The sequence below is a fragment of the Carassius gibelio genome, chromosome A11 (assembly GCF_023724105.1).
Source record: "Carassius gibelio isolate Cgi1373 ecotype wild population from Czech Republic chromosome A11, carGib1.2-hapl.c, whole genome shotgun sequence".
Taxonomy (NCBI): Eukaryota; Metazoa; Chordata; class Actinopteri; order Cypriniformes; family Cyprinidae; genus Carassius; species Carassius gibelio.
In genome coordinates, this window is record NC_068381.1 from 8,589,020 (window position 1) to 8,611,654 (window position 22,635).

General features: G+C 37.0%; 2 protein-coding genes and 1 long non-coding RNA gene across 5 annotated transcripts in view; 2 read left to right on the forward strand and 1 right to left on the reverse strand.

Annotated features, from left to right (window-relative positions):
- Positions 1 to 2,618: 2,618 nt before the first annotated feature.
- Positions 2,619 to 13,464, reverse strand: LOC128022237 (uncharacterized). Its single transcript, XR_008185887.1, has 3 exons — positions 13,022 to 13,464; positions 4,100 to 4,231; positions 2,619 to 3,223 (listed from the first exon to the last, which is right to left on the reverse strand). It is a non-coding gene; the product is annotated as an uncharacterized LOC128022237 (long non-coding RNA).
- On the forward strand, positions 8,609 to 11,785 carry LOC128022236 (60S ribosomal protein L22). Its single transcript, XM_052609587.1, has 4 exons — positions 8,609 to 8,669; positions 9,311 to 9,415; positions 9,665 to 9,789; positions 11,595 to 11,785. The coding sequence occupies exons 1-4, from the start codon at positions 8,658 to 8,660 to the stop codon at positions 11,734 to 11,736; spliced, it is 384 nt and encodes a 127-aa protein (XP_052465547.1). The 5' UTR covers positions 8,609 to 8,657; the 3' UTR covers positions 11,737 to 11,785.
- Positions 12,593 to 22,635, forward strand: part of chd5 (chromodomain helicase DNA binding protein 5) — a 31,829-nt gene continuing 21,786 nt past the window's right edge. For 2 of the 3 annotated variants that reach the window (XM_052609581.1, XM_052609584.1), the window contains exons 1-4: positions 12,593 to 13,195; positions 18,258 to 18,415; positions 22,056 to 22,247; positions 22,325 to 22,443. In XM_052609581.1, the coding sequence (XP_052465541.1) occupies positions 13,129 to 13,195; positions 18,258 to 18,415; positions 22,056 to 22,247; positions 22,325 to 22,443 (536 nt within the window). In that variant the 5' untranslated portion in view covers positions 12,593 to 13,128. The remainder of the gene's footprint in view (positions 13,196 to 18,257; positions 18,416 to 22,055; positions 22,248 to 22,324; positions 22,444 to 22,635) is intronic. The other variant, XM_052609583.1, reaches the window with a different exon arrangement.

Genomic DNA, 22,635 nt, shown 5'->3' on the forward strand with positions numbered 1-22,635 from the left:
GCTCTGTGCTATGAGCAGAATCCGAGACACTTCTCTGAAATTCTGTTAAAAATAGTGAGAGAAGCCTGACCTCCATACTATCCTGTCTGCTGGCACGGGGGTGGATGGGGAAGGATGTTTGTTTGGTGGAAGGCTTCACAAACCTGTGAATGGTAGGGATGATTGATGTGGAAAGTTGTCACAGGGACTTGCGTCATTGGACATCTCTCTTTGGAGAGATGGAGGCTGCTGTGGTGGAATGGCTGTATTCATTCTGATATCTTCTCACTTTGGGTATTCCGTGTAGATGTATTGAGGCTGTAATGAGTCGTTTGAGAAAACGTGCTGAGTAGATGGTGTGGCATGGCAATGAAAACTCAATATGGAACCTTTTAATCATGACAGTGGGCTGAGGATTAGGGCTGATATTTCACAAAGGCTTCGCCAAATTGGTGGCTTATGCCAGACCTAAAAATGTATGACATTGCATTACATAACAAAATATAAAATGGATGCGTTAAATAGATCAAATGGATAGCATATTAAAATGTATATTAAAATCTATCTTACATTTCATAATATTACAGTATTTACTGCTTTGGGTGAAATCATTCTTGGGCATAAGAAAAAATATATACCTATATTTTTAATATACGTACTGTTTTAAATATATACATTATTGTATATTTTAATATATATTTAAAATATATTTGGTTTTCATTTTTGATATTTTATTACACTCTCTGATGTCAAACTTAATGACTATGGTTCCTGTTAAAAAATTATTTGTATTCATTATAATGGCAAGTTTTTTGAAGGTAGGTCTGAGAAAAGTTCATCATTTATTTGCAGATGACACGTGGATTGAAATGTTGTTATCTAATGCTCATATTGTTTCAAAAGCAAGAACTGCACAGCTAAAATTCATCAGCAATGAAAATAGCAGCATTACGCAGATAGACAGGAATCTATGCATACACTAAGCAGATATTCTCACAACATAAGTCCTCTCCTCCAGTTTCTTGGAAAACTGCTTGTACAAACTCCATATAGTTCACTCCCTGCACCAGGAGTTCAATGACGTCTGAGGTGGATTCGGATAATAGGAATTTGGGATCACATCCCTTTCTTTCGTAAGCTCTTTTCATATATATTCACACAATGTCTGCTGAACTAATCTTCCTCACTGCAAGCTAAAGACCCAAACTGATCTGGAAACAGTCCTCATATACAGCTGTTTTATTAATAAGGCTCTGAAGCGGTCCAGTCAGAGGCATAACTCACTGAGCCCTTCTCCCGGACTGAGAGCTTTCCAGGAAGTCTGGCTCCTGTGTCCCTGTGCCTCATGTTATCACCTCAGGTCCTGGCACCTCACAGACACAGGACTGCTATAACAGGACAGTTGCCACCTGGTGCTTGTCAGGGAGGGTTACGTAAATGTTTCTCTATTAAGCTAAATAACTATCTGAGTAAGCACAAGAGTAATGCCAGTGTCTCCTTCCTGTTGTGTGCTGTCAGAGTCATTAGACAGAAGCATCTGAGTGTCTGAACCCCCTTGACATGCTATATCACTGCTTTATTAAAACCATCCAAAAGGGTTTTTTTTTTTTTTTTGCATTTATTTGATCAAACATAACAGTAGAAAACAGTAATAATGTGAAATATTATCACAGTTTAAAATGAATGTTTTCTATTTTAATGTATATTTTAGCAGACATTACTCCAGTTTTTAGAGTCACATGATCCTTCAGAAATCATTCTAATATGCTGATTTGGTGCTCAAGAAATACTTTTTATTATTATCAGCGTTGAAAACGGTTGTCCTGATTCATATTTTTGTGGAAACAGTGATAGATTTTTCTTTTCAGGATTCTTTAACGAAAGTTTTAAATAGCAGAATGTATTTTAAACCGAAATCTTTTGTGACATTATACTCTTTTTTGAATGGAAGTCTATATATTATTATAGATTTACTTTATTATGTTGTTTTATATTATAATAGACTTCACCTACCAACAACAACAACAGCAAAACATTTTCTTTGTTTATTGTTATCTTTAATTATAATTTATTTATTTATTATAAATTAGATGGGATATATTCACATGTCCTTTAATCTCACCAACATACGTCAATTAATTTTTTTCAAAAGCGTTTAGTAAACAACATAGTCATTACAAGGTCAAACAAACAGAGGTAGATTAACAATGCTGCCATCTTATATTTCTTGCATAATACTATGAATGATGTTACAGATAAACTGCTCACCTGTTACTCAAAGCAAGTCCAGCAGTTACAGAGCCAGGCCTCCACTGGACCAACATCAAAAGAGGATTCAGACAGCGGGTAAACGCATAGTAGTCTGTGTTTATCTATACGTTTAATTCATCATTATCAGAGATCGGCACACTATGTTTGGCTGTGATCTCACCTCACTACTCTGGACAGGACAAAGCTTATGAGGGAGCTTTACAATGCTACACAGTCTATTAATTCAGCTTTACCATCACAGGAATAAATTACATTTTAATGGTACTAAAATCTGAATTATTCCACATTTTTGACTGTAGGCAGGGTATTTAAAAACAATTAATGTATTAATGATATGTCTACTTACATATCCTAAATGTAGGAAATCATATTTATTGGCTGAGCTGAGAAAAGCGGAGCAGGTGACCAAGTGCACCTGAGAACAAAGATAAGATATAAAGTCATGACGTGAGTGAATGATGACAGACTCTATACTTTTGTATGAACTATACCTTTAAGTGGGCAGGATGGTGGCCTTCTCTTCATGCTGACTGCCAGAAATGTAAGTAAAAAAAAAACCTCTGGACCAATGTATAAATGATTCCACACACATACACACAAAACACTGCATATTTCCCAAAATAATCCATATTTTATCATTTTGTCCTTTGTTTGCTCTTGCGTGACCCTGATATAAAAACACACACGTACATGCCGAGTCCTAGATTGCCGCTTAATTACTGGAAGACATCAAGCCAGCTTCCAGGCAATGATGGGAAGGGGACAGAGAAAAACAATCTCAACAAATAACTGGACTAATGAAACGCAACCCAAGCAACTGCTGTTCCGACACAGACCATCACACTACAACTCTGTTCTCTGCCAATGTGAGTAAACTGTCACAGACAGACATTTAGACATGCCGGATCTGTTTGGACAATATTTACCTTTCAGTAGCTTTTAAAGGGGCCTTTTTCCTCTCTGCGAGTTTGTCCTTGGAAGAAAGTAATGGATTTTACTTTTAGACTGTTTTTAACCTCAACCAACAATTTTCAGTGATGATTTGAGCACATATTTAGCCTGTTCAATGCAAATTACATTATTGTTCAGTTCTGTGTTTTGGACAACACGGTCTACAGGTGAATCTCAAAAAGAAATTAGAATATCATGAAAAAGTTCTTTATTTTTTGTAATTCAATTAAAAAAAGCATACTTTCTTATATTCTAGATTCATTGCACACAAACTGAAATATTTCAAGAGTTTTGTTTTTGTTTGGTTTGAATTCTGATGGTTATGGCTCACAGCTTAGGAACATTTTTAATTCAGTATCTCAGAAAAATAGAATACTTTCTCAAAGATCAATCAAAAAAAAAAAAAAAAGATTTACAAAACAGAGATGTTCAAGAGTTTAATTATGCAGTCAATATTTGATTAGGGGATCCTCTTGCACAAATTACTCCTTCAATGCGGCGTGGCATGTAGGCCATCACTGAAGGCATTACTTAAGCCCAGGTTGTGGTCCCTTAATTGTGGTTGCATGTTCTAAACTAGCCCGAGAGGTATCCAGTATTTATACTCAAAATTAATCACACTAATCAAGCTCAAAATGGAACATTCAAATTTGTTGAGATACTGCATTTTTAATTTTCCTAAACTGTAGGTCGTAAACATCAAAATAAAAACAAAAACAAAACAAAACAAAAAACCTTGAAATATTTCAGTTTGTGTGCAATGAATCTAGAATATAAGAAAGTTTTTTTTATTATTATTATTTATTAAATTACCTTCTCATCTCTCACATCACTCACAAAGCTGTTTATTGTGTTGGTCTGTGGTCTCATTGTGCCCCCTTCTGGAGTGTTACCTCACCTGCATTCTGTTTAACAGCTAGAGTACAGATAGCACTTTCCTCCTCTTCGTCCTCTTTGTCCGCTCTTCACCCAGCATGGCCTTCATCAGTATGATGGCCTCTCACACTGACAGCTGCAGCTCCTTCACCTCCTAAAGTGCATAACAGGTTAGTACAAGATGCACTGTTGGCCCTTAAGGTTCAGACTTTAAATTCTTCAATATACACATACACTGTGGTAAGAATCTTAATGTCTCTTATACTCAAAAATACTTTTTTTTCTGTGATGCAAATCCGAATTTTCAGCATCCATTACTCCAGTCTTTAGTGTCACATGCTTCTTCTGAAATTCTAATATGCTGATTTGCTGCTCAAGAAACATTTCTTATCATTATCAATGTCAAAAAACAAGTTATGCTGCATGAGTAAAAAAGAACAAAAAAGAAAAAAGAAAAAGAAAAACCTTTCTGACTCCTAGTGTACATTAATATTCATAATGAATGTAATATTCACTGTACAGAATGGAGCGAACATTCTGTAATACAAAATGTATAACATGAGATGGCATATATACAGTATATTTCAGTTAATGCTTTACATATATAGTTTCTGGAACTATGCCTGATTTTTTACTTACTGTACCATAACAGCTTGATCCAGTATTTCACATACCTGCCCATATCCTGTCTCAATGTCAATGCAGTGGCTGCGATTTTCACTAAATCGTGAAGTTAAATATCCATCACATTAATTTCATTAGAAGTTTGATCTTTTATTATGAAAAAATCGAAAAGTCCTACATTTGCATGTCTCTAAAACACTTGTTGCACAGCATGGACTTTTTCTGTTGAAAACATGATGTATTGCTCTTCACTGGAAAATGCAAAACATCGGAGGAAGAATTTATTTGGACTTTACACACATTCATGATATATGCATTATTTAATGCATTCCTTTAGGGAGTTCTGAGTTCTGAGGATAATTATGGGAATTAAATATTACTGATAATAATGATTAAGAATAATTATTTTAATGTTAACCACTAATAATAGATATACAATTTTGTCAAATCAAATGAACTAAAATAAACCATTTTAAATGCTAAAAGTCAGGCATCACAGCATAATGTACAGTGTGAAAAATGAACATTCATTTTGATCTGATAAATATCGCACTTAATATTATTATAAGTGCTTTTAGAAGAAAAAAAAAGCATTAATGATGAATTTATTACAAACTTCTTTTTTTTTTTTCTATGAGCTTGTTGATATGCTCGGTCCTGGCAGTTTTTAGAGCCTGTTACTGCTGATGCCTCAAAATATATGAAGTGCATTGTTCAGGCACCTGTGCTTTGCATACCACATCACAGTTAACACACTGTACTACACTGTACAGTATGTGGAATTATCCACCAGGAACTTAAGCAAACGGGCCTCTGGGGGTGCATTTGTCCCCTTCACAACTGAGGGGTATCTGCAAGAAACATACATTCATACTTAGTAAATATGCTGACATATTTCAATATAATAGCTACCTATAGTACATTTCTACAATTTGAACACTTTCATAAATCTTTATTTTCAGATCAACTCAGCTCAAAAAAAAAAAAAAATTGTAAAAGAGGAAAACACGTGTTCAGAGTGTTCTTTTGACTTTTGGACCCCACTTTATGTGCATCCTGCCCCTGCGTCAATCAAAAGATTTATATTGTTTTCATTATAATCAGCTTTACAGTGCCAGTAATAGCATCAAAGTGATGAATTCCTGGATTACACTGCATGAGGGAGTGTGTGGTGCTGCAAAGTACAAAAGCTTCATTATCTGCAACTCTAAGTGGCAAAGCAAGATCCCACACTCGTACTAAACTGAGAAAAATTACACCGCCACACTCGCATTACAAACAAATAGCCTACCATATAATAGAATCATTCTGAATGAATAAAAAAAGGTCTACATTTTGGAAAAGCACACTGCAGCATTTCCGTTGTGTTAGGATGTGGTAATGGACTGCTTTTCCCCACTGAACCACAAACTGCTGGCACCATTATGCTGGTCGTGTAAAGCCAGGCTACTTAGACACCACAAATGCAAGTTTGCAGTGGGCAACAATGGATAAATATAGCAGGAAAAGCTTTGCTGTTGTATCATTAGATACAATGTGCTCAAAACGTGGCTAGAATTACAACAAGCTACACAACATATTGTTTTTTTCTACAGTAGATGGATCGGCAGACATTAATGGGATAGTGGGAAACGATTTACAGTAGAGAGTAATTTAAGTTGACATTTTTAGTGGTGAATAAATATGATGCTGATATCTACAGAATAGAATGTCGGATGGCTAAATACACTCTCGCAAAATTTTTTTTTAAAGAAATGTGTATTTCTATTTAAAAACAACAATATCAAGCATTATATTAAACAAATATAAAGCAGCACAACTGTTATAAACATTGATAATAATGAAATGACTTCTTTAGCATCAAATCAGGGAACACATGTTAGGTAAAAACTGTTAGCCTGAATGCACTGTAAGTCGCTTTGGATAAAAGTGTCTGTTAAATGCATAACATTAAAATTTAATTTTAAATCTGCAATTTAGAATGATTTCTGGAGGATCGTGTGACAGTCATGGCAGCTGACCTTTTTTTTTTTTTTTCAAAAACATTAAATAACCTTACTGACAAAATCTTTTTATAAAATGTATTAATAGCCAGATGAACAAACATTTTAATAATTTTACATTATACTTTGTATAATTAATTGCAGTATTATCTAACTGACTGTTGATAGATTTTGGAAATGACTCAACTGATTATCCAAAATGTGATTATTTTTCCTGGTAAATATATCGTCTATCACTAATTTGTTTCAGTATAGTCTTAATTGTAAAGAAGCACATAAAAAGAGCAGATCTCTGAGTCACTTCTAAACAAGATTCAATAGGTATGCACCGGATTGTGTGTAATTGAGCTGTGGAATCAATGCTCCATGCACCTTTCACAAGATGCTTGTTTTTATCAAATGACACTGCTGTGATGTGATCAGAGAGCCCACCATGTGGAGTGCTTGTTATGGTGCTAAAATCAGAACACTGGGGTCGTTCTGCAGCTGTCCTTATGCCAACTGTGCTGCTCTGAACAGGACTGCATGTTGCATGAATTTGAGCTTTAATTTAATTCAACGCTCTTTAAAATAAAACCTCCTTATTAGCATTGATTGATGGCTCCATAAAGAACCTATAACATTTGACAGTTCTAATAACTGTTAACAAAAAAGTACTTTGGGGAACACAAAACACTACGCATCACTACGAAACTGCCCTTTTATTTCTGGTGATGACCAAGAAATGATTGATGAAAAAGATGAATTGAAAATGATGAAATGAATCAAACAATAAGAAGAACATATGTTCCTTAAACATATGGACAAACCTTGGACAACTCTTCAAAACAGAAGGCTTGACAGTCATGTATACCAAACTGTAATGGGTGGGTCATACGAAGAAAGATTACAGGAATCCAGGTTTGGCATAAGATACGTTTTGGAATTAACCCAACATCCAGCTTGAAGAAACCTAGAATAAGTGGAGACCCAAATGTAAACATCATGGAAGAACTCGGCTTCAGTTTACTGTGGCTGGTTCTGATTGAACACTTCTGTCATGATTTCCATTTCCCCACCCCCAAAATCCTTGAGGTAAAGGTCCTTTTTTTAGTAGCTACACTGTCGGTATTTAACTTGTAGTAGCATTTATTTATTTATTTATTTTTACTTTTCAATCACAACAAATGTACACATGGAACAAAAACGTTGCTTAAATTAGTCAAGAAGAATGCATGTACACTCTCTGTATTTTTTTTTTTTTTTTTTTTATACCAGTATGGGTTCATTTACCTCCCCATATGTGATTTTTGTATTTACCCACAGAGCGGGCAATTGACGCGATTTTCATTGGCCCTGCCACACAGACAACTGGCACAGATGTGGCAGTCCAGAAGACATGGTTGGCAGTATTGCTCATGACACAGGTGACAGATGAGAGGATGGAGGCTGGCATAGTCAAAAATAAATAAAATAAAATAAAATAAATAGAAACTATGTGTACAAATTATACAAACATGCACAGTATATAATGTAAATAATGTAAATAATGACATACATACATACATAAATACATATACATATATATATACAGTGAGAGTGACAGTTATATATATTAATATTAACTGTCACTCTCACTCTCTTTAATATTAGAAATATATTACAAATGAACAACTGGGTAATTTCAAAAATGAAACAATCAATCACTAAATGAATAAGTGATCTCGATTGCATGTAAAAAGAGATTTTGTAAATAGGTTAAGTCTTGATTAATTTAGCTTTATCTAATTTTTACTTAAAAAGATAATTAGACGAGACATGATATTGTACAATGAAATGGTTACGATGATCCAGTTATTGTACGAATCAATCTCCGCATAACGGATCTATCGATTACATCTGAAATAGATTATAACGGGAGCTTTCAGTGCGCACGCGCGCCCTCCCCTCTCCCTTTCTGCCAAACTGTCGGCCATGGCTCCGATTGTGAGTACGAGCAAGTTCCTGAAAAACGATCATATTCAATGTGTCACGTCTCTATAGGCGCGCACAAACTGGTGTAGATTAAAGCCGAACCATGGAGACTTTGAATAATCTGGTTAACGAAATGATATGTGCATCAGTGTTGGTTTTAAAAGCGTTTGTTTACTGGAGGTCTGGAGCGAGGCCTGCTCGTGAGCAACCACGTTGTAGCAACCACCAGTTTAGCTGGTTAGCATTTCTCGTAGAATCGACGCAGAATAACTAGAAAAATACTGCGCGTTTTGCGATAATGCTTTATAGATGGAAAATAAAGACCAATCATATTTTGGGGCATGTTGTTTTCAAATCAATCTTGCTATCAAAGAATCGAAACCACAAAGCTATAAACGACATGGCTGCGTTTTAGATTGAATTTCACATTTCCCCAACGTTTTCAAATGTATTTATTTATTGCTTTTAAATATGTGTAAACGTAGGTCGTTGTCACACACACTGTCAGATTCCAGATTTGCGAGAGCTCGTTTTGATGATTGGAGAAACATATTTTTAGTGAAGATTTATTTTAATTAATTTAGATGATACACTTAAATTAATGTACACACAGTTTCGGGTTTAATCCATATGTATCTTTTTTTGCCTTACAGAAAAAGCTGGTGACCAAGGGTGGGAAAAAGAAAAAGCAGGTCCTGAAGTTCACCCTGGACTGCACCCATCCTGTGGAGGATGGCATCATGGATGCTGCTAACTTTGTAAGTATAAACTGATCCTCTGATGCGGACAGCACACAAAACTGGAAATCTCCAATCGGGTTAACCTGACCCAAACAGACAATTTTGGGTGTTTTCTCAAAATTTTATACACGAAAAACTGTATTTTTTGCTTGCTTCAATATGTGAGTAATGATTTTTTGCAGACTTATATGCAACTTATAAAAAAAAAAAAAAAAAAAGGTTATTCTATATGATCTGATGGGCATGTTTGCATGTGTCTCTATCCAGGAACAGTTCCTTCAGGAGCGCATCAAAGTAAATGGTAAATCTGGCAACTTGGGTGGTGGCGTGGTCTCCATTGAAAGGAGCAAGAGCAAAATCACGGTGTCATCTGAGGTCCCCTTCTCTAAGAGGTAAATCTTAGATTAGAGATCCAAATGCTTGTGGAGGGATGCTAACTATTAGGTTATTGCTGTTATTTGACTGTGGCTATAATATTGAATATTTAGTTAGGTTAATAGGGCTGTGCAAAAAATTTAATGCGACAGCCACTATCAGTTAAAATTAAAATGTGATTTAAAAGTAAGAAAAGAAATTTAGCACATGCCTTACAAAACAGAAAAGCAAAACATTGTGCACTTTATACGGTTTATTGCCATTATCATTTCCCAATGCAGTTTATTTTTTGAGGTCTTATTTTTCTTGCATTATGCATAGTGCCATTCCCAGAATTTCCTTTATAGCATGTTAGCTCTTGAGCTCTTGCTGTATTGTAATGTAAGACGTTTACTCATTTGTAAAGGTGCAATAAGTACTGCCTAGAGAAATTCTGTGCCATGTTGACGTAAAGTTTTAGTATTTAAATTTAGTCAGCAAAATCGAACAGATTTGTCAATGAACATTATGATGTTTCCTCTCTATATAAATCATACTGTCAAAATTGTTTTATTTTCTATTTATATATAGTAAAATCTTTCATTTGATGCTGAATGCCTTCCTGCTCACTGGAACAGATTGTAGTATTAAATGGTTACTCCACCCCAAAATGAAAATTTAGTCATTAATCACTTACCCCCAACATGTTCCAGACCTGGAGAAGCTTTGTTGGTCTTCGTAAGACAATTTAAGATATTTTGGTTGAAAATTGGGTGGATTGTGACTGACCCATTGACTGTCAAGTAAATTGCACTGTTAAGGTCCAGAACAATCTGCCATCAGTGGTTCAGTCTGAATTGTATGAAGTGACAAGGGTACTTTTTGTAAGTGAAGAAAACAAAAAATAATGACTCCTCTGTCTCTCTCTGCATCACCTTGGTGCCATTTTGGAGAACATCCACTGAATGCAAACTGTGTACGCTATTCTGTGTCAGTCTACATGTTTTTATGCTTTGATTTGAATTAAAACAGCACGGCTAAGACAGAAGAGCGTGCACAGTTTGCATTCAGTGGATGTTCTCCAACCCATCCTGTGGCTTTCAGTTTCATGTAATCTCTATAGTTGTTAGGTTGTTGGACATAGCAAATCATTTTGAGAGTTGATGTGGTGTTTGTTTGGCCTATAAATGATTTTGTATTTTTCCAGTTCATCTACTGAAGATGTGACTTGTTGAAAAAGTGGATTTATTACACATTCCTGTGATGTTTGTGTAATGACTTGCTCCACATTTGATGTGAAGTCCCATGCAAGACTTTTAAGAGGCATTACCTATTCAAGTAGCTGTTACTGGTTTTGTGATGTTGCATAAACTCTATTCAGAAAGTGTTGTGGCATGTCATCTACAGCTTGTCTGATAAGCCAAATTGGTAAGGACCTTAGAAGCTGTTAGAACCACTAGCACTATTTCACTAGCACTCATTTTACACCCTATAATTGGAGCCTTTATTTTTCATTCAATTAAGATTTTTAATAACTATAGTGATTGTTACAGAAGGCAAAATTTTAGGGTCTTTTATTTTACCCAGTAAGCCTAATTGTGAGTGCAACGCAGTTACTTAAATCTATCTAAATTATTAGTTGGTTTTATTACTTCAAAATGTAAACATTTTATATGAAGCCTTCCCATACCTTTTTTATAGCTTGGCAGTATTCCCTGTATTTGCCCCCACTGATCTCAGATATGGTTACAATGTTAATGACCATATTACCATCTCAGTTTAAACTCTTGTGTCATGTCAGTTTCAACAATATGGGGCAAACTTAAGCGTTTGTTGTTTTCAGGTACCTGAAGTATCTTACCAAGAAGTACCTCAAGAAGAACAACCTGCGTGACTGGCTGCGTGTAGTAGCGAACACCAAGGAGAGCTATGAACTGCGCTACTTCCAGATCAACCAGGATGAGGAGGAGGACGATGAAGATTAAATCCATCCCACTCTTTTGTAAATTTTAATAAAATTTCAAAAGAAGTCCATTTCCTTGTTTCTGGTGTGCTCATTTCAGTATGTTAGAAGCATTGTGTCTTTTGCTGTGAGAGGAAAGAGAAATCCATTTGATTCATAATTGTGCAATTTCTTTCTATTTTTAGAGCAACTAAAGCATAAAGGATTCATCTATCACCGGTCAGACAGGACCAATAATTTCCATAGCAACAAAGTTTGTGCACTTACAGGGTTCAGAGAGTTTATCTAATCGGTGATATGCTGCTGGAGCATCTAAAACCAGCTCTAAATGGTGGCTGGATTTAGCTGGTCTCCTAGTGCTCATCTGTTTGGACCAGCTGAATGTCTCCAGAACCATACTTGACCAGACCAGGAGACCAGCAAAACCGGGTTGGTTTAAGAGTACAGGAGATCATTTTAAATGTCTTTGACTGCTTTGATCACGTTAAGCGTCACGAGAAAAGAATTAGATTGGATTTTTTTTTTAATGAGGGGAGATTAAATTTACAGCAGAAACGTTTCCAGCACTATACCCAATTTCTAAAGTAGCATATTTCGTTTAAATAAGAATCCTGGCCTCATATGTAACGCTTTTGTTCACCCAAAATGAGGCAGAATATCTGTCACCATTTACTTTCAGTGTATATCAAGAAGATTAAGTGAAGACTGCTGCTATTTCTTCCGTGGGACACACGCCGCACAGGTTTGGAACATAGACCCTATAAAAACAGCTTTGGAACTAGGTGAGGGTAAATTATTTATTTTTTTTACTCTACCTTTAAAACATCTCTAAACCCAGTCTTCAAAGATGTACGTTCAGCCGTGACCTCGGATATATAATTTATCCGATCTAAATTGATATATGTATATATATTTTCATGGAAAAAAAAATCCTGCTCCTTTTATGCATTTCCCTCGTCTGACAGAAAGGGACTGTGAGGGAACTTTCTCCCTGAAGAACCTCACATTCCTCGAACTTCAGCGGGAAAAGGGCAACGCCAGCGCGAGACCGCCGCTGCTCTCACTACTAGTTAAGCCGGTGACCAGGCGAGGAGCACTAACTAGTTGTGTCGGAAAACTATGGGATGGATTGCCATGGCAACCGACCAGACGTCACAATCTGGGCATGTGTGTTCCATTTTTGTCTCTTTCTTATTTTCAGACTGGAGGATTTGGATAGAGAGAAGAGGGAGAAACGTTTTTTTTTTTTAAACAGGGCAGCCATCTTTTATTTTATTGAGAGCATATTAAAAGAAAATTAGCCTCACCTTCAGTGGACGTCTCCTCTGAAGCTGAAAATCTGGGCATTCAGAGGGTTAAGTTTCTGGACTTTATTCCTGCTTCTCGAATGTGATTTTCTTGTTATGCGGTAAAGATGCCCGGATCGCTAAGCAATGAAGATGAGGGGCAAGACGATATGGATTTTGAGGACGACGTGCCAGGTGAGGGGGTAAAGAGTCACAGGGGAGGGAGAGTTCTGCCCTTCACAACTGCGCTGCTACGCCTAGTTGAATGCGGAGGAAAAGGAGCTTGACGCGCGTGCGATTTATTATAGTCTCAGTAGCTTCTGTTCTTAAACCGGACACTGCTCGTCCAAAAATAACGGCGCACTGTCCGACTGTATTTGAGTCACTAAAGCGCGACTAAAGAGCAGACCATCTGTCTGTGATTCTCTTTGAGATAAAACCGTTCTCTGTTCATATTCCATCATCCGGTTGTTTGTTTTTACAGGCGCATTTTTTTTCTTTGCATATAAATGAGTTATGCATGCACCCACTGTCTTTTTTTTTTTCTCTTTTTTTTTCTTCCAGTCGGGCTGCTCTGATATTGCACCCACTGTGCACAATGATTTCTAAACCTTATGGATTATTTTAATATAAAGTCTGGTGCATGGCAATGCTGCAGTCTCTTTGTAACAATAGTATGTAAAATAGAGCTGTCGGGATTTATGCATGGTTTAGAACTGATCTAAACAAATTTTCAGTTTCCCAAAAAGGTGTTATGGCATTTCTCTGAGGGGTATTAAGAGCTGATGGTGATAGTGCTACTCTCTGGTCACAGTGTCTTGTAAAAGTAGTGTATGTGCTTGATAGAGCCACGTGTGACAGGAAAACATCAGCTACAATGATCCACTGCCTCTGTGGTCTGTTTGAGGGGGCCACACTTTAGCCAAGAAAGCCTCTTAGTTTCTTACAGTAGAAAATGACTTCACTATACAAATTACAGTTACGGTGTTATAGGTCATCAAATTGTAAAATGTTAATATACAAACATATTTGATTTATTATTAATCTGTTTGTCATTGTAAAATATACTGAAATTGATAGTTAAAATTGTCTTGAATCTGTAGATTTCAATCACAAGTTAATTAAAATACAATTATATGAATACCTTTTACTTAAAATGTCAATTCAACAATAGTTACTGTTATAGTAGCCCAAAAATGTATTTGTCTGTAAATGATATGAGATTTTGTAATTTTTGTTTTATTTTTGATTATTTATATTGCAATTTGATTTATTTATTTTGTGTGTGATTGTATTGTAGATTAGCAGGTTTACAATTTTATCATTTGTTTTCTGTCACAGTCAATTTTTCCCTCATGTGTTAGTTAAAGAGGGGCCTTTGTGTATTTTAAATGAGTGTAAGAAACTTATTTTGTGCGACAGCTGCTTTACAGAACATAGTTGATGAAAAATGACACTTAATGTTGAGGCTGGATATATCTTTCTCAGGCAGATTGAACACAGTTACTATGCTTCTGGTGGCTACTGTATTCTTATATGGTTTCACTCTGTTTATGCTTCCTGTGTTGGTGAAGGGGCGTGCATCTAATTTTCCCTTTTTTTTTTATTTGACAGATTAATTTCAAAAGCCATTGGCTGTGAGAGCAGGGTTCTCAGTGGTATAATGGAGAAGCTGTGCAGTTAAGACTTTGTTCTGCCTACATGCCTTTTATACATTCACGGCCCTCAATTCAATAAAATCAATACATTTATAGTTTCTTGCTGGATCTAGGCTGCCTCTGAATTAGTCGTGAATGAATCACATGACCGACCTGAGCATGAGTATCTCATTTGCACCCCAATTGCGTATTTACCTTCTTTTTTTTTTTACGAGGCGTTTATCTGGATGAGGGGAACGCTGCTGTGGGCTGCAAATGGTTTGAAATGATATGCAATATGCAGAAGAATTAATAATTGGGAAATAATTCATGAGCCAGCGTGCTCTTTCCATGTAGACAGTAAGCCCCCGCATGTGCTAAAAATGAGAAATCTATGCAGTGCAGGACTGGCCAGGATTTTGGGTTGCTGTTTAGTCCCATTCACTGATTGCTTTCATTGCAGGCCAGAACACCTTCACTGATTTCTTTACTGAAATTATAATGAGATGGCTGATGAATGTTTTAGTGAGATTAATAAATATAAATGTAGCCTATTTTTAATATGTGAAATGAGCTGTTGAGTTTTTTAATTGCGAGCCACCTCGTAATAATTTCCATACAATCAATCCAGTTAATCTCTAGCTTCTCTGCTAAGAACGATAAAGCATATAATTCATTATTGTGAATCTAACATGCAATAGGATGTACATTGGAAATGCAGTTCGTATTGTAGGCCAGCGAAGTGAGATTTGCAATCAGGACTGTTCACTGCCGGATCCAAACACTGCAGAACACATGACTGCTCCCCCAGCCAGGAGCAATGAAGTGAGCATGCTCTAACCGCAGATATAAACAGACAAACAGATGATTTATACAAATGCTAAGAGAATAAACATGGTAAAGAATTATTTGGCGAGCGCAATAATTGCATGGTTTTTAATGTTATTTCACCTCAATCAGATTTGGTTAATGGATGTGCATCGCTTCTGTTAAGATATGCACATTTTAATCAGTTAGTTTTAAATTGTTGCAACTTTAGTCCACACTCCACATTACTTGTGTGCCACATCAGGAACAAAGGATGGAGCGGTTCCAGAAAGACTCCAGATTGATTTTCCCCACAGTTCCAAATATTTGCAATCTCAAAATTCATAGCATATTCAATGGATAATTGACCCATGGATTTAATTCTGTTATTTACTCAATCTCACATTGTTTGAAACCTGTACAACTTTTTATTTGTCTGTGGATCACAAAAAAAAAATATATATTTTGAGAAATGTCTCAGACTTTTTTGCCCATGGAATGAAAATGTTGTTTTGGACCTCATTGAATAAAAATATTTTTCAAAATGTTGCTCTGCAGAAGACAGTAATCTATTCAAGTTCTGAATGATGTGAGGGTGAGTAAATAATGACATATATATATATATATATTTCTCATAAAGAAAAAGGTTCTGCCCCGTTCTTGTTAGTGCCGTTTCATTTCCCTGTCATAGGTTTATGTTGTTCTTAGGATGCATTAGGGTGAAGCTGATCCAAAGCCATATAAGTGCTTTTTCCCCTCTTCTTTATTTCCTCCATTCAAAGTCTGGTTTTCTTTTACATAGTCATAATCTTTGAAGCTGAAAGATCATCATGAGCTGTTCATAGCTTTGTTTGGTGGGGGCTATTTTTGGAAGCTGCACTGTGAAAGCTGACACCCCTTTCTCTTTGCTAGAGTTTGTGCATGCCTGTAAATCATTGTTGCATCACACACTTATGTCTATGTGTCATCAGTCTCTGCATCAGACTCCAGAGTGTGTGTCACAACTTGCTAATTTTACCAACAAATTTCTTCAGTGTAGAATATGCATGCTGGAATAAAATGATTATAGCATCAAAACTCAATTGCAGTGGCTTTGTTCTTGTTTTATAGGTTATTAGGACATTAATTTTAGACTACTCTGCTTGTGTACTTGCAATTTTTGCCATTATATCGCAAAATAGAGCAACGGTTTGTGAATGAGCCTTGGGACTTAGAGAATGGATATAGTCTTCAGAAAGTAAAGATACGGCCTATAAAACTTGAAGGTCTCAATGAGGGGGAGTTCCAACCATGCTGTCTCATCACATTAACGGTGGGGGCACTATTAACATACGCAATCTGTCAGACAGCTAATGCGTTTTCCTGTAAACGTTCCTCTTCTTAACAGCGAGACCGGCCGTGAATCCCATCTCTAATGGAGTGCGGCACTGACCCAGCCCTTGTTGCAAGGTCAAAGTTACCCCAATGTCCATGCTTAGCTGACACACAAATGTGTGGCTGCAGTCGTGACATTTTCAGGCCCGCTACCAGCAGCACAGCTTTTAAACACCTGGCGGTTCCTGGCCGAGGCTCTGTTTACACGGGAACATGGCACAAAACGTGACTGTCTGGGATGCAAGAATAAAGCTACAGTTTTGGGGAAATCAGGCTACAGATGATTTATTATTCATTATTTTCTTTGCATATTCAATTGGAATTTTGTAAAGTGTCTTAACATTGGAAAAAAAATTAATAAAATATATATATAATTTAACTGATTAGTATGCATATATTGAATAAAAAAATATACATTTTCACCAGAGTGCAAATAAATATGATAACGTTCCTTAACACTGAAAAAGATATGTACTCCAACATCTTGGTATGCACATAGAGAATGAAAATAGGCATTTTCACAACGACATAATCCAGAATGCTTAAAAGTAAGTTGACAATGTAAAATCTTTGCCAGATATCCTCGCTTCAAGAGTGCTGTGTTGCATCACCACGACTGTAAGTGAGACATGAATGAAGACGAGATGTGTGCTTGATGCGCCTGGCAGGCAGCAGACATATTCTGCCGACATGAAAGAGCCTCCCTGTGAGATGCATTGCAGACGCACTGCCCTAAATATCCGTCATCTCACAGGCAACTGCTCTGTTTATGTGCGGCAGAAGAGTGAAATAAGAAAAACCCACCCAGCGGCTGACAGAGAGACGGGAAGCTCTGTATTTTACATGAGTAAATACCCAAAATGCCCTATAGGCAGGGGCTGCTCTCACCGGAGCTGAAGTCCTCAAACAGTGGCAGCTAAATGAAGGTTAAGTGGATTTCGAGGATAGCATCCAAGAGGCTGGGAAAACCCCTCATCCGGCAGCTCCCACGGGGCGTGGTGGGCTGCGGGACAAGGCTTTAGCCGATTGACTCAACAACGCGCACTGCATATTTCATGGCCCACCGTCTGAGCTGACTATAGACAGGCGGTAGGAGTTGCACCGTAGTGCTCCGGTTGCAGACGATGCTTTCCTGATGTCTTTTTTTTTCTGCTTTTTGACAGCATGGCATCATTGAAGTGTTACAGTGAATATGTGCTGCCAGACAGCAGTTTTTTGTTTACAGTGAGAGATTCACAGTTCAGTAGGTGGCAGAGACCTCACCCCTCTCCTTTCGCTCCCCTTTCAGAAATTTTTTAGCTTTTACTCTAATGGAGTGTAGGAGCCTCCACTTCACAGGCAAACCCTTCACAGACATACAGACAGACAGCTAAATAGATGGGGGTGATGTGACGTATGCATGAATCTAATAAGTGTGAACCTCTTGTGTTTTTTCTCAGATGAGGATGAGGATGGTGTACGTCGGAGGAGTGTCCCCCTGTCACCCTTAGAGAGGTTTTTCTCTGAGGATGATTCGGTTAAACAGCATAAGAAGAAGAAACCCAGCAAGATGATGGAGGGGAAGGAGCCCAAAGTTAAGAAAAAGAAGAAAAAGGAGGTAACGTTTTATTTGCCATCTAACTGACTGAAGCATGGATGAAACAGATGTTGTTATGACATCACCAGAATGCAAGTTATCGTCATGTTATTTGGCTAAATCAGCATTTCTAGTATTTATAGCATCCTAGAGGTTTTGGTTTTTGAGTGTCTTGATCAGTTACTGTAAATGTGTCACCCGTGAGGTGACCACATTTCCGATGTGAAAACCTGTGCAGGTCAAGTTCAAAATCAAATTCAGTTCAGAATGGTCTAAAACTACTTGATTGCTCAGCTTTTCATGGTTGAAACTTACAATGTTGTACAACTGTCCATACGTTGGGTCCAAACAACAATAAACACCATTGATTTTCATTGCATGAATAAAAAACACTTAATTTTTAATAAATGCATGTTTTATAATACCTTCTTCTGTGCTCCACAGAAAACAGGGACTATCCTATAAAAAAAAAGGCTCCCTCCCAGAAAAGTTAGGCTGACATTAGACCATTCATACAAGAAGTAGCGACCTGATCTTCCTTCAGCCTACATTACATCACAGCACTCATATGAAAGTTCAGGTTGAATGATCAGTATGAAAAACCTTGCCTGACCTGTGTATTTTGATGTATTATTTAACATTTTTCTAGTAAGCTATCGCTCTCTGCGCCTTGGCGAGAGATAAAACATTTGACAGGTCAGTCAGTCACCGTCCCCCCAGCTGACTGTATTTACCATTGAGATAATGAGAGGGATTCCTCTTTTTTCTCCTCCCTAGTCCTCCCTCGCTTTATCTGCCTCCTTGGACAGATTCAGTCTTTCTGTCAACCCTCCCTTCTTCTCAGCAGTGGTAAATGTGCCGTGGAGAGGGCAGAGAGGTCTCCCCTCAGCAGCTAAGAGCCCTGTTTGGCGTCAGTCACGCTCGCCCTGCAGTGCCGTGTCAGACACAGGCTCAAATCAATGCAGGTCAAAACGCCGGCTGCCCTCCTGCTGTCCGCAAGTCTAACAGCTCAGCTCGCCAAAGCTGGCCACCTGCGCCGGAGCCTGATTGACTGTGGAGAGTCTGGGGATAGTGACGGGAGAGTGAGAATTGATGCTTTGTCAGATGTAAACAATGATAAGTGACATTTCAGTTGTGCGGAAGAGCATTTTTTCCCTGTCTGGTGTGTTGAAGATGAGGATGTTTTTGGGGAAGAAGATCCCAAAGATGTTTGACACTATAATGCAGTTCTTTTTCCACAGAAAATGCAGTATTTAAAGGCATACTTTCATCATTTTCTTACTCTTATGTCCTTCCAAACCCAAAGGACCAACAGAGTGTTCACACTGCTTTTTTCCTCCATACTCCATACTACAAAAAAGTGAATGAGTTAACCGGGGCTGTTATAAGCTCCAAACATGACAAAAGAAGTAGCATAGATTTACACTGCAAAAAAAAAAAAAAAAAAAAAAACTCTTAAAATGTAAATTTTATAAAGTTGTAATGTTTTCTAGAAATGTCAGTCAAAATATATTAAAATGTTAATAGTAGAAGCATAAACATGAATAAATTTGGTTAGTTTTAGATTTAGAAGAAAAAAGGTAACATTTTAAATTAAGTTCTGTTAAATTAACAATATAAATACTTCTAAAGCATTTATTAATCATAGTTACAAATGCATTGTTAGTTAATGCATTAACTAACAATAACTAAGGTGATCTTAATTAACAAAAGGCATGATAAAAAGCTTAATTTTTAGATACTCAATTGAAGATATTTTCTGTTAAAACATGCATAATATGACATTACTTATGTAATATTGCTAATTACTAAGATATTACTTATAATAAGTTATTACTCTGAAAATATGTTGTTTTATGTTTAGATATTTTTCAAGGAAAATAATACAGATTAATTAATAAACTCTTTTTTTATTTTATTCATTTAACTCATTTGCTATTTTCCAACTGGTAAAGCATTACAGTAACTAAGCGTGTGGAAAATCCTGAAATTGTAATAATTTGTTGAAAGTCTTCCCATCCACCTTAGGTCACAAAACTAATTTGCATTCAATTAGATTTAACATTTAAATGTGTTGTGAATAGTCACAAGACAAAAGAACCAATTAAATCTTATTTCTGAAAAGTCGATAATTTCTTTTTCATGTTCCACTGAAGAAACTCAAACAGGTTTCAAACAACATGAAGGTGAGTAAATGATGACAGAATTTTCAATTTTAGACAAATGCCCCCTTTAAATACTACATTTTCTATAGGGAAGAACTGCAGGATGGTGTCATCCTAAATACCTCTTTGTGACACATTATTTACATTGGAATTTTTTGTACATTGTCAGAAAACTGTGGCTTGGATTTTGGGAGACCTTTTAGCTCCAGCTGTTAAGCTCTTTAGTGGTTCTAGTCTTTGCCTTTTGCATGAGCACCCCTCCTTTTTCTCTCTCTTTCTCCTTCCTCTCTCACTTTCTCCCTCCCCCATGTACGTGATTGAGATTTGTCTAGACGGGCCCAATAACACAGGCACTGCAACCATGGGGACTCTTCATAACAAGCTCGTTATGCAAACGCATCTGATTGGATGGCGCTGTTCCATTGGCTGCTGCAGTGAGAGAGCTCTCATTACACCCCCCCACCCCACTCCCAACACTGCACAGTTTGGTTTCCATGGCAACTCAGAACGGCTGCTGGTGGAGCTTGTGTGCTCTGCGGCAGTGCCGGCCGGCCCTGCGCCGGGGAGACGTCTGCCAGCCAGTGCACAGCTGCAGCACAGCAACAGGCTTTCTCCAAGCACACACACAGTTATATCACTCACTGAAACGCGTGTTCCTTAGCAGTATGATCATTTTACTGGTTTCTCTGCTTCCAGATGTTACTAATAATAGTGGCATAATGATCTGTTTTTTTCCTTTACTGAAAATGTGGAGTTGATTTAACGTTTATCAATAATTACGTCATAGTACAAGCCTGTTTCTTATCAAAGTCTGTGGATGTGGGGTCTTTACCAATTAGAAGGATCTCCGTTTAATGCCTCGTACAAGTACTAAAGTCATATTTTTTTTTGCAGAGGCACGATTTTCTGTGAAACATGCAGTGCATCAGACTTCAGATGCACTATTCTGTGGTTCGCTAAGCGTACTAAGCTGTATCGCAATCTTGGTTTTAGCTCGATTGACAGATGCTTTGCTAAAGCAATGGCACAAAACACAATGTTAAAGATCTTTTATGCTTTTACAAACAATTTATATATATTTATATATAAATAAATTGTATTATGTAACATCGGTTTTGGTTATTATTATGATTATAAATGTGAAACACATGGTCACAGGTCGGGAAAATTAGAAAAACTGCTTGTTAAGATAAAGTTTCAATAACATCAAATCAGCAGTAATCTGACAATAGTGGTATCATAAATAATTTCAAATAAAAAATCTATCAAAAATCAAATCAAATAATGTTAAAATCACACTAAAAACTGAAATGTATGTTGTAGTTGGGTCCAGCTAATGTGTATGTCCATATTCCACCAAAAATCAGATTGGCTCTTTTCTGAAAGGGTAAACTATCATTCCTACAGCTGCCATATTGAGCATTACAATTTCTCCCATTCATTTTCATTTAAGTTTTCCTCCTCTTTTCCTGTAATGTCTCCACCTGTACTCACAGGGGCTTCCTAGTGGGCTAGATGACATGTCAGACAGAGAGGATCATGGTCACAGGTCAGGAAGTGAGAGCAGCACCTACAGCACCCTGAAGAAGAAAAAGAAGAAGCCCAAAGAGAAGAAGGAGAGGAAAACTAAACAGCGAAAGAAAGACGATGATGAAGACGACGATGATGACGATGATGGAAACATGAAGGTTCTCACTTAGAAATGCTCTATTGTGCTCTTTTTGCCATGAGAATAAATGAATAACGGTTTCTCATGTGACACCAGGAACCAAAGTCATCCAGTCAGCTGATGCAAGAGTGGGGTCTCGAAGATGTGCAGTATGCCTTCTCAGAGGACGACTATAAAACCATCACCAACTACAAAGCCTTCAGCCAGTTTCTTAGGTAGGATTGCAGTTTTCCTTCTGCATGGACGACATTCTAATGCCCTGTTGTCAAGATGTCTTGTTCTATTTTAAAATATTCCTTCTGGCAAATGCTAATGCCTGTATGAAGTAATGCCATTATTATGATGACAGGTTTTCTAATAATAGGCATTGAAACAAGATGTACTGTCAGACCCACACCAGCATAATA

Coding starts and splice junctions, on each gene's coding strand:
- LOC128022236 (XM_052609587.1), top strand. Junction 9,416..9,664: donor TCATGGATGCTGCTAACTTT/GTAAGTATAAAC, acceptor GTCTCTATCCAG/GAACAGTTCCTTCAGGAGCG. Junction 9,790..11,594: donor GAGGTCCCCTTCTCTAAGAG/GTAAATCTTAGA, acceptor TGTTGTTTTCAG/GTACCTGAAGTATCTTACCA.